General features: G+C 39.2%; 2 protein-coding genes across 2 annotated transcripts in view; one reads left to right on the forward strand and one right to left on the reverse strand.

Moving 5' to 3' along the window:
- Positions 1-446: 446 nt before the first annotated feature.
- Positions 447-6,236, reverse strand: LOC127662109 (protein FAM161A-like). Its single transcript, XM_052153091.1, has 4 exons — positions 5,174-6,236; positions 4,326-4,624; positions 2,694-2,775; positions 447-1,385 (listed from the first exon to the last, which is right to left on the reverse strand). The coding sequence occupies exons 1-4, from the start codon at positions 5,282-5,284 to the stop codon at positions 447-449; spliced, it is 1,431 nt and encodes a 476-aa protein (XP_052009051.1). The 5' UTR covers positions 5,285-6,236.
- A 2,058-nt stretch (positions 6,237-8,294) lies between these two features.
- The window catches only part of b3gnt2b (UDP-GlcNAc:betaGal beta-1,3-N-acetylglucosaminyltransferase 2b), a 61,303-nt gene continuing 57,371 nt past the window's right edge, over positions 8,295-12,226 (forward strand). The window contains exon 1 of the mRNA XM_052153905.1: positions 8,295-8,351. Within this exon, the coding sequence (XP_052009865.1) occupies positions 8,346-8,351 (6 nt within the window). The 5' untranslated portion in view covers positions 8,295-8,345. The remainder of the gene's footprint in view (positions 8,352-12,226) is intronic.

Consider the following 12,226-nt stretch of genomic DNA (forward strand, 5'->3'; position numbering starts at 1 on the left):
ACACAATGACAAACCAAAACTGGAATATACAGTATCTGTCACATTTTACCTCTATAGTTGGTAAAGTGAATAAATTCTCCACCACTAGCATCACTAAATAGAATTGCAAAAAAATGACTGTTTTCGAACAGGTTTCCTTGCAACTGATCATACAAACAGATGCCCCAAATTCATATCATTGGTTGAGTCAGTGATGCTCTGTTGGTCAGGAAGCTCAACAAAATAAGTAGTGATTTGATAGTGCCACAAAGCCACAGTGTTTACTCATTTCAGGTAAATCACAAACCTGAAAATGGCTAACTTAAAGTTCTTTCTGCAAATTAAGTTGGGATAATAATGAAAAAATTACACACTTCACCTTAAATGTTACTTATAATGCTACTTATAAATGCTACTTAAGATAAATTGTCTGTATTTCCATCATAGTCTAACTGTGATCATCATATTTAAACACTGATGTAATCACTCTTGCAGGTGTTTAGTAGCTCTTGGCTGTGGCAGAGGCTGGTCCTGCGTAGGGGATGAATGTAGGACCAGTCTCTGTCTCTCTCTCTATTTCTCTTTCTCTCCATTTCTTCCTCCATCTGCAGTACACCCTTATTCTTCCATTTCCAGAGGCTGCTGTTGCAAAGAGGTTTGTCTGTGTTCTGTGGCCTGGGAAATTCATCGTCATATGCATGCTTAGCATCCTCACTCTCTTGCAGTGTTTCCTCCAGGATGCTAGGGGTCAGTACTGAATGTCTGTGAGTCTCATGCTCTCTTGTGCGCAGACTGACTGCTCCATACAGCTGGTAACTTGGTGAGCTGGGCCTATATAAAGACTTCGGTACCGGCCTGGCCTTGAACAACCTTCTTTCTTCAATGGGCGTCAGGTTGTTTAGCTCATCCGCTAGTTTTTTCTCCCTTTTCTTTCGCTCTCTTTCAAGGAAGCTAAATGGTTTCTGGGTAATTGGAGGTGCACAGCGTTGAGTGCCTTGTTGGTGGTGGTTTTCATGGTGACCCAGATTGTTTGGGCTGATTAGCCTTTTTTGGTGCTGAAACTTATTTGGTCGCTTGTCGATGATGTCATAAAGAAGCATATGAGTGGAGGCGGGGGCCGGCTTAGCTCGAAACGTCCTGCCACATTCTTTCAGCTCATCCAGCTCTTTCCTCAGTTTCTCATTTTCTAACTCCATCTCAGACCGAGTTTTCACATTGCGGCGCTTCCGCTCCTCCTCACGGAGCATCATACGAAATGGTTTGGGAATGGTTATTTTGGAATTCTGTCTAAGGGTGTCCGATTGCTCCTGTGCTGTGTCCCTCACCTGATTGGCTACATTATGAGATGAGTTCTGCTGAGATTGACATGACTTTCTGTGGTCCTCTAAAGAGTTCTGACGAGTCTGCTGAGAAAAATAAAATAAAAATATGGCAGAGGATATTTGCAGTTTGAAGTGTAAATAGCAACAAAAAGCATAATCTTTGCACTAAGTGCAAATAGTGTTAGATGCTAACCCCGGTACAAATAGTGGTAGATACTATTTGCACCCCTAATAAAATACTAACATACAGTATATGTTTATTCCCACAGACACCCTACACCTACCCCTAAACTTAACTCCACCTTACAAAAATTAACCATGATTTACAGTAATCTGTCAGGTATGGGACATGGAAAAGGACTAAATTGCAGGACTGAGATAGAGACACATCTTTATTAACAACAGAGTGGGGGAAAAACTGAAAGTACAAAACACCAGGAAAAATAAAAATGACAAGAAAACTGACCAAACTGGAATCATGACCAAATACCTAGGCAAAGTTAGGCAACATACAAGACAATATATAAACTAACAAATGAGACAAGACAGGTATATATACACAGAATTGTAACAGGAAATAGGTGAAACCAATAAACAATTGAGGGATGATAAGAGGATGTGGTCAAGGAGCAAACAAGCAAGGATGAGCAAATAGAGCACCTTGACAAAACACAAACAAGGTAATGTGCTAACAAAGACATGACAGCACACAATACAGAGAACAAGGAGGTCAGGGCACGATAAACAAAGAGAAGCCAAGACAACCCAATAACATAAAAAATACAGAGATGACAAGATCCTACTACAAGTAGAAAAAAAATAAACAAAAATGGCAGGCTTCCTGACATAACCAAAGTATTTCAAATTAGTGGTGCAATTACCATTTTATCCAGAACACATTTATTTTCAGTGAAAGTGTGTGTGCCCCATTCAACCACAAAAATCTAGGCTCTTTGGAGCCTTCAACTTGACTGCACAAACCACAACACCCCTGCATCAACCACAGGCTGACTCATACAGGTATTTTTACTGGAAACTTTGTCTTCATTCTGCTTATAAAAAGTACACTACTTTACTACTAGTAAAAGGCTGTCATAATGACATTACATTAACTGATTTATTAATAGCTACTATTCATTATTCTACTTTGTAATGCAAAATTAGTTGTTACAGGTCCAATTTTACATATCTTCGCACCAAAATGTCCTAGAGAAAATAGAGTATTTCTCAAGACTGAGTATGATAGGTGCTTTATAAACAGCTGTAATTAGGACTGTTTACTGAAAGGGTAAACTATGACAATGTGCTCTTTGACTGAGTTTCCATCTCTGCCTCTTCCTTCGTCTTAAACACACTCTCCTGCTTTTCAGAGTCACAAATAACCTTACTGACCTTTAACTTCAGATGAGAGACACCATTCTTCAGCCAGCCCATTGACACCTTGCCACCAATCTGGATGGGTTCCACATGCTCACTATGGCAAGAGGTCAAAGATAATATACTGTAGGGCAAATTCACTAAACAGCTGTGGCACTTTTGTGTGTGGTATTTCAATGCAAAAATCTGCGCTTTATTCACAAACCACTTGCAATCTAATTTAAGCAGTAGTGCTGCCTGATCAGAATAATACCTTCAGTGAATTGGGCACTAAACCAGCAAAGACAGTGTGTACAAATAACCGGTCCTTTCACCTGGCATTCTTTCTTCATTCTTCAATTCATACTTCATCCCCCTGTGTGCCTGTTATCTCAGGGTTAATTCAGTTAAGACACTACATTTACTTTTCTTTTTAATATCTTTAATAACTTATGCAATTGACATAAATTTAGCTTGTTTAAAGGATGTTTAGTTACTGGAAAAACAAAAATACAAAAATATAGAATAAAATTATTCTATTGCAGTTAACCATTAGCTTCTCTGTCTAAAATGCTTATCCAGTATGTTAATCAGGGTTGGGAGGGTTACTTTTGAAATGTATTCCACTACAGATTACAGAGTACATGCTGTAAAATGTAATTTGTAACATATTCCGTTAGATTACTCAAGGTCAGTAATGTATTCTAAATACTTTGGATTACTTCTTCAGCGCTGGGAGATTTTTTTTCACTTGTTTTGACTATAAAAACTGCCAGTACAGTAAGACAAAATATACAAAATAGATTCTCTGAAAAAACAAAATATCTCAATAACACATAAGAAAGTGTTTCACCGCTGTTCAGATGCACTTTGGATCACATCATTTATATGTATAAATGTTTTCCATCTGAAAGGACTAAATATTAAATAGTAATCTCTTCAGTAATCAAAACACTATTTGAATGTAGCAGTATTCTAAATACCAATGATTTAAATTGTAATTGTAGTGGAAAACAGTTACTTATATTTAGTTTTTTAAATATGTAATCCCATTACATGTATTCTGTTTCTCCCCAACCCTGATGTTAAGCATACGCGCTGTTCATTTTCTGCACTCCAAAAACAATACAAATATTCAGAATAAGAAGAAATGTATTTACATTCTTAAGTATATTTAAAAGTAATGTTAGGTTAAGTTAATTCCTATTCAGTTCAGTGGCATAGCCACAGGTGTGCCAAGGTGTGCAACTGCCGCCCCAAATTTATTTATTTTCCACAATTAAGTTTTAAACCAATTCATGTAAGAAAAACCTGGTGTGTTTTTATAAAAAATGTTCTGTATGTGCAAATTGTACCATAATTTGTATTTGTGTCTTTAGCACATCTTGGAATATAAAAAACTTTTTCTTTTTTTTATATATATATATATATATATATATATATATATATATATATATATATATATATTAACAGGGCAACTTACTCAATTTTACTCAATCAGAGCTTAAAAAATTATAGCCAAAAAGAAATTGATGCAATGGTTGTTAATGGTCATTTTATTATATTTTACTTAATTGTGCTTTAGTTCTTGCATACCCAGTTTACTCTTGGCACACCCAAAGTCTGTTTCTGTCTACACCACTGATTCAGTTTAGCACAGCCACAGACCTCTCTGTATCTTTCTTTCCTTCATCAATGCTCTGCTGTCTCTCTCTCCAGCTTGAAATGAGCTGTCTTTCTCTCTGGCCAGGTGTGAACTTGCTCTGGTAGAATTTTTCCAGCTCAGCAATGTTTCTCAGGTGTTCTCTCTTCAGTTCCTCTAGTTTGGTATTGTATGCCTGGTTGGAGAATACCTGTCTCTGCGGGTGAGAGGCGGCAAATGGCTGCCCATATTTAGAAGCAGAGAGAGAACTGAAATCACATAAACTCTCTGCTGTATTCTCAGCTTCAGAATGATGCTCACACTCCTGGGAGAAATAGAAAGAAAGAGAACAAGCAAATTATTTTGATCATTTAAAATTCTTTCATCTGTGAAAGAAAAATAAGAAGACAAGTTTGAACTAAATAGACCTCTCATATGTTACAGTAAATAAAACTATTTCAGGTGGTTCTTTCATTACAGACTTTTAAAATTACTTATATATTGTACATGATCTTCACACAGATCTGGAAATGGTCTCTATCAAAAGAGTTGTCCACCCTAAAATTACAATTCTGTCATTCACTCAGATTTCTGTCTTATGGAAAATAAAGGGAGATGTTAGACATAATTTTAGGGATTGACAGCCTCAGTCACCATTCACTTTCATTGAGGGGAATTTTTTTTTATGAAAGTGAATGGTGACAGAGACTGTCAATCCCTAATATTCCTAACATCTCTATTGGTGTTCCACAAAGGAAAGAAAGTCATAGGGATTTGAAAAAAAACGAAGGTGAGTAAATGGTTACAGAATTTTTACTTCTGGTTGAAGTGTCCCATTTAAGTTAAAGTATTTTAGCATTTAATACAAATATACCTCTGTGTGGTGAACAATTTCAGTCAGGGAGCATGAATAATCCTTCTCTTCCCCAAACAGAGCCTGAAGTTCACTTGGCTGCAGCATCTCAGCACGCTGAATCAGGGTCATGCTTCAAGCGGATTATTCTTCTACGGTTTTGCACTTCTCTGAGTTTGAAATTTCCCTCATAGAGCTTCTATCTTCAGATTAATATTTGCAACACTCTGCTTTGATTTTGTTAACTCTCATAGCTGTCTAGAACTGCCACAGCACAATGAGAGTAAGGTGTCGATAAGTCATGATTTCTCACACCACACGTTCACAATCAGATGTGCCAATCAGGGCTTTATCCCGGTGGATAAGCTGCAACAAGTCACGATTGGCTCTTTCCAATGCCCGTTCACCATATGTCCCACATATGCTTTTAATCCTGATTAAAACTTTTAGATGTGATTGAAAGTGAACTGCCCCACTAAAACTCTCAAATTAGATTTACAGATTAACAACACCATTAATTGCTGTGAGTCCAAGCTGTGAAAAGTTTTCAGGGTTAAGGTGTTTAGAGAGAGATCTGCTTTGGAAGTGCATGGAAGTTTTGTTTCATAATCACCAGCTGTCGCAATAGCTGATAGATCTACAAAACTCAACACATATATTAGACATTCATTAGTGTGTATGTTGATACAAAGCTGTCATATATGACCTCCACAATCCAGATCAAACCATCAACTTGTGCCATTTGTGAATCTCAATATGAAAGTTAAAGTTATAGCCTAGAATAGTGTCAATAATGTGCTTAAGATTAATGCTTTTGTGAGTTTAAAAGTGATTTGTGATGGTGTGGTTTTGTGGTTAAATAATTGGGCTGGTTGTGGAAGGTTGTCAGTTCAAACCCCAATATCTGTGTCTCTATGTTCTGGGTTAATCAGTTTATTGCAGTGAACCTGTATTAACACTCTTATAGCTAGCAGACACTTGACACTCCAATCTGTCAATCAGTCTGCTAACACACATAAAAGCAAACACACACAACAACCTAATTGCTGGTCTAGTTTTGACACCCAGTTCTTAGACTGGTATTAACTGGATAGGCCTAATGCAAACACCTCTAAGTCAGATGTCATTTTATCTCTCTAAATCTAAACTGAGGTTTCTAGAACAATATTTAGTCAGTTTGTCTTAGATGCAGAGTTTGAGAACAGAGGTCTTTTGGGCCTTATTCAAGAGACACAAGTGTGTAAATTGTTGATAAAACCATTTTACATAACTTGTGACATTGAATACAATGGGCCAATTTACACAACAATTAGTTCTGCTCGTGTTTCATGAATGTGGCCTTTTGTCTTTATGTAGGTTGTGAAATGTAAAATTATGTAAAGGATTGATTCTTCATATCATATTGTTGTTCACATGGGGGTCTTTGCATTATAAGCACAGTTTGTGATGTCTATTTCTTTTTAAAGAAAAATCTGAGAATCAAGAAACTTATTTCTACACAAATTCTCCTAAGAGTCTCTAAAAGTACTATTAAATTGTATTGATTTCTAGTAGCATTTTAAAAGGAATGATTCATCCAAAAATGAAAATTATCATTTACTCACCCTGATTCCATTCCGGAAATGCATGAATTTCTGTCCTCTGCTGAACACAAACAATGATTTTTAGAAGAATACCTCAGCTCGTTTGGTCCATACAATGCAAGTGAATGCTGGTCAGAACTTTGAAGCTCCAAAAAGGAACCAAAGTCAACATAAAAGTAATCCAAACAGTTCCAGTGATGTGCTAGGTGTGGTTGAGAAACAGATCAATATTTAAGTCCTTTTTACTATTATTCTCCTCTATGCCCAGAAGGTGGTGATATGCACAACAAATGTAAATATCCAAAAACAAAAGAAGAAGTTCACTTGCATTGAATGGACCAACAGAGCTGAAATATTCTTATAAAAATCTTTGTGTTCAGCAGAAGAAAGTAAGTTATACACATCTGAGACGGAGTAAATGATAGGAGTATTTTCAGTTTTGGGTGAACTATCTCTTTGAGTTGTTTGTGAGGCATATGATGACGTAAACAAAGGTTTGAGTTATACTGTCCACAAGGGGGCGTTGTTGTACTTAAGTATTCACGCTGAAGTTGGCGCTGCCAGGTGGAGAAATGACAAGAAACACTATACCAGAGGTTAAATTTGTTTTTCATAAATATTGAAGTGCAAAATACACTGTGAGAATGAACAGACAGACTCTGTAAAATGCTCAACATTTCTATGAGGTAGTTATTACGTTACACATTAAAGGAAGTATGGCCCAATTTCAGTCTGTCAGTGCTGATGCTTAGGAAGTAAAATTGCAACATTACTACTCGCAGACACACATTCACATCCTGTGAGGCAAATCATGTGATTATGAGCATTGTAATTATTTAAATTAAGAAGTTTTATTCACCTTCCTTCATGTTTCTTCACTTCCTCAAATGTTTTGTCATGATCTCGTTAAGGGATGTGATCTATAATCACAAGTTCCTATATTGTTCTCTCACAAATATGTGAAAATGTTTGTGAAATGAGATAAAATGTTATTCCGTGGAAGTCACACGATCAAGAGTGAATTAGTCAGTGATTTGCAAGAGAGGCCTTACTAGGTCAGCTATGAATAACAGAGTTGCAGAGAGTGCCAATAGGCTTTATAGCTAAAAATGTGCAGACCCAGATAGCAAACCCTTCACAAACACACAGCCACACCGAGATCTGCTACCGTAATGAGCCTGTGGAACACTTAACGTCAACTGGGTGGATTGTCACCGTTACGTCATGTGTACTCTTGGACTCCCCCTCTCTCTTGGCTAAACTTCTGATCTGGATATGAAAGGGCCCTGTGTTCTGTTAAAGGACAGTATGTGAAAGCAAGTCTTGCACCCACTGAAGCTGAACATGTATGAATGTGTAAGTATGATTATGTTGGAAGTGTGTGTGAGTGTGTCATAGTGAAGACCTTGCTCTTTATTATGAGTGTGGAGTGTGTGAGACTTCAGAAAACATGGTAGGTAACTGTACTTTCCCTTGTGTTACCACAAACTTATGCACACACTGGTTATTGTGTTGCATGCATGACGTTTAACAAAGTTCTCCTTCCTGTTCTGTTCATATCTTCAAATGCTGAACTTGAAGGAAATCGCAAGGACAGAAGGAGAATTTAAATGCAGGTATATTTTAACCTAACATTTGTTTGAATCTTGAATCTTTCTCTTTTTCTCTCTTCCTCTCCCTCTTTTCTGTCTCTGTTAAAATTGTGACCTAAATATGGTCATATTCAAGCCATTTGTCTGTGCTGTGTTTTGGACACATAATACAAATGCACAGGTGTGGTTCAATGGATTAATTTAGCTGCTTACTAAACAAACTAAAGAATATGAAAACACAAGACCTACAGACTACAGATTTAAACTGCCTTGGGTTTGTACTTTGTATTTTGTCTTCTCGTGGTTTGACTTCTTATGCTTTTGGTTCTGGAAAACTGGCCTCATATAATAGTCGAATTGTGTACTTGGGTAATTTGGTCCAGTTACTCCAAGAACACAGGCTTCATTTATTTTCCGGATTTAATCAGTGCTCTAGATCTCACAGGGACGTTTTCCTCTACCGCTCGCTCTTTCTCACTCCCTTCTTGATAATTACCATGCTGCTTCATTTTCTGGTGAAGGAACATTCCAGAAAATTCCAAGAAACCCACTTAACCACTTCTCTCTGTGTAATTCTTTTTCTTTACCTGCACTCTGACCTTCAGGTGTCATTTTTCGGCACTGTTGGTTCCATTAACAGAGCCTCGCATTACTTGTTTTCTCAGTAACTTGTGTAGAAAGCATGTTAAATAGTAGGAAATGTTCAAACAAGACACATTCTTGTGTCCATCTGCTGTTTTTAAATATATTTTCTATGAAAACACTCACTAGACAGGTTATCAATGGCAACACTTCCTGCTGTCTTTCAGCATTCACTTTCACGTTTTTAGAGGCCTTGTCAGGTTATAAACAGTTCAACCTTTAAAAGTGTTTTATAGACACCAGCATTCTGTTCTATGGTTGTTTTTTAGTTTGTTACTGTTTTCTATGTAAACACGCTACAAAAAATGTCCTTGACCACTGTGCGGCACCTCACGCAGGAGCGGCACTTTTTTTTTTATATGTTTAAAATCTTTAAAAACATGTCAGAGACACCTGCGAGCTGTTCCATCAGGGGCCGTTCACACCAACACATTTTTGCGTCCGTGTGTGCTGTTTTGCTATTGTTTTTCGATGTAAAGAAGCACTAGACAAATGTCTTGGGCCGTTCTTTCCCGTCTAGCTGTTTTTTCAGTGTCTCGCGCAAGAGTGTCGCATTGTTTAGACACCGTGTCAAGTTAAAAAGATGGTCAACATTCTGAAATGTGTCTCCGGACACCTGCGAAATGTTGTATGCATCTACTTTTTTAAGATCGCATTCGGAATGAACACCCTATTACATTGCCCTGCATCTAGCTGTTTTTGAAAGCAAGAATGCATTCTGTGTGAACAGCCCCTTAGATTGCAAACCAAATCCACACAAGTTGTTCACTTAGAAACACATGCACACACAAACAAGTCAAGCCTGGTCAAGACCCTATTTAGGGTTTTCAGCTGGCTGAGATTTAGATCAAGATTTGAAGACTTTTGCCTTTTATAGTTAAACTGGATTGCACAGTATGTATAACTAAGCAGTTAATAAAATGCTCTCTCTCTCTCTCTCTCTCTCGAACTTTAACCCTAAGAATGTTCCCAGGCTTGTGTGTTTACATGTCTGGGGATAGTTAAAGGGCTAGTATTTATTACACTTTTTCCAGTGTAGATTGTGTATCACAGAGAGGGCAAACAGAAAGCAGAGGACGTATGTGTAAAGCCATTCAAAGCCCATTGTTGTTCACCTTTAAAATCAGCTTTCCACAATCTCTTTGTTGTTCTGTGTTCTTTAGGGCGTTTTGTGATGAATTCCCTTTGTGTAGAGTGTTGGCTTTTCTTGTTAAAGAAACATATCACATCTCCTCCTCTGAAGGGACTGTGGGATGTCTTGTTTATTTTTAGGGCGATCATCAGGTCATTTTGCCTCATTAAACATGTGATCCAGAACTTGTGTCCAGATCCATTGCTAGTCATAAAGAAATGTTGAAAAGCCTCCCTTTTATTGATGACCTACTTTCCCAGAGGAAATTGAGGTGATTGGGGCGTAGCCGAGTGACGTCTGTGGAGAGCGAGGCAGAGATTGGTAAAGATTGACACCTTTGGGAAATCACCTCTAACAGCTGTTTTGATTTTGCAGTGAGAGTGGAGAGGAATTTAAAGGGCAATCCAGACCGCCGGAGGGGAGAGAGAGTTGCACGCAGCAGTGTGTTCATTTGTGTGGTCATTGTGTTGAAGCTAGACAGCATTTTGAATTTGTGTGGGAAATAAAAAACATGTTGAATTGTCTCCTGCTTCCTCTTTGAGAGAGTTGAAAGAACCTTTTCACAGTGGTGCCGAAACTTGAGGAAGGATTCGCTGCCATGACGTCAATGCCACTGGAAGAAGTCCTCAAGTCCCTAGCCAGCATCCAACAAGCACAACAACAGGCTCTCATGGAACTGCGGATGGAGAGGGAGAAGTGTTTCGAGGTGCTCCTCCAGGCCCAAACGGAGTACCAGCGGGTGTTGCGGAGCTTGCTTGCTTGCTTCAGTCATAACCACAGCATCATCAGAACCCCATGTGACGCTCGAAGATGACACCACAAGACGACCCGTAGGTCTTTCTGGAGCTCTTCGAGCACACGGCTAGAGCCCTGAAGTGGCTGCGCTGACAGTGGCCAGTCCATCTGCTACCTCTGCTGTCTGGGGAAGCCTAACTCGCAGCACAACAACTCCCAGTTACCAATCTCCTGGAGTACTCCGATTTGAAGAAAGCCATTTTGCAATGGGTTGGCTACAGCCTGGAACAGCACTGCCAGCATTTTCGTACACTGATGCTGAGTGAGGTCGGCCACCTGTTTGCATTTGCACAACAGCTCCGCAATCCCTGCCAACGGTGGTTGGTGGCTGAGGAGGCGGGCGATACCGATGACATCAAAATCGGGGTGCTGGAGCAGTTCGTCTCCCAGCTGCCAAAGGGTATTCATGTGATAATCAAACCTCCATTCACCAAAGCCAGATTCAATCTGAGGCTTTGCATACAAGCCGGCAGGTGAAGGTAAGGTGTGTGCATGGGGATGTTCGCGATTACCTGTTAGTCTCCGCCTCACCCATCCACTAATCTTGGGTATGAATTGGCCAGTATTTACTGCTTTATTAAGATACATTTGTGTGAATGGGTCCTGTAACAAAGTATCTCGGTGTGTGGTTCACAATTTACTGGCTGGGGATGGCGTGGCCGAGCGACGTCTGTGGAGAGCGAGGCAGAGAGAGTGAGTATGGTAAGGATTGACACCTGTGGGAAATCACCTCTAACAGCTGTTTTGTGTTTGCAGTGAGAGCGGAGAGGAATTTAAAGGGCAATCCAGACCACCGGAGGGGAGAGAGATATGCACGCAGCAGTGCGTTTATGTGCATGTTCATTTTGTTGAAGCTGGAAAGCATTTTGAAACAGGATATATAAACTTCTGTGTGGACAGTGTTTTGCCAACTCTCCTTGTGGCCTGTGTATTACAACTGACCAATTGGAGAGTGAATTGAGTAGCCTCCATGCTGGGAAGGCAGCCGGCTGTGATGGCATAAACTCAAGGGTCCTTAAGGTATGTGCAGAACAGCTGAGTGGAGTAGTGCTGTGGATGTTTAATATGAGCTTGAGTCTGGGAAAGGTTCTGGTCCTCTGGAAGACTTCCTGTATGGTGCCAGTGACAGTGAAGGAAAGGATGAGGAGTACAGGAGCCTGATGGAGAACTTTGTGGACTGGTATAAACGGAACCATCTCCAGCTTAACACCAATAAAACCAAAGAGATCAATCTTGATCCGCTAGAGTTGGTGATTGAGAGAAGAATGCTGGTTGAGCTCTCAGCCATTATTTATAACACCTCTCACCCATTACACAGCATTGTTGTTGA

The sequence above is a fragment of the Xyrauchen texanus genome, chromosome 22 (assembly GCF_025860055.1).
Source record: "Xyrauchen texanus isolate HMW12.3.18 chromosome 22, RBS_HiC_50CHRs, whole genome shotgun sequence".
Taxonomy (NCBI): domain Eukaryota; kingdom Metazoa; phylum Chordata; class Actinopteri; order Cypriniformes; family Catostomidae; genus Xyrauchen; species Xyrauchen texanus.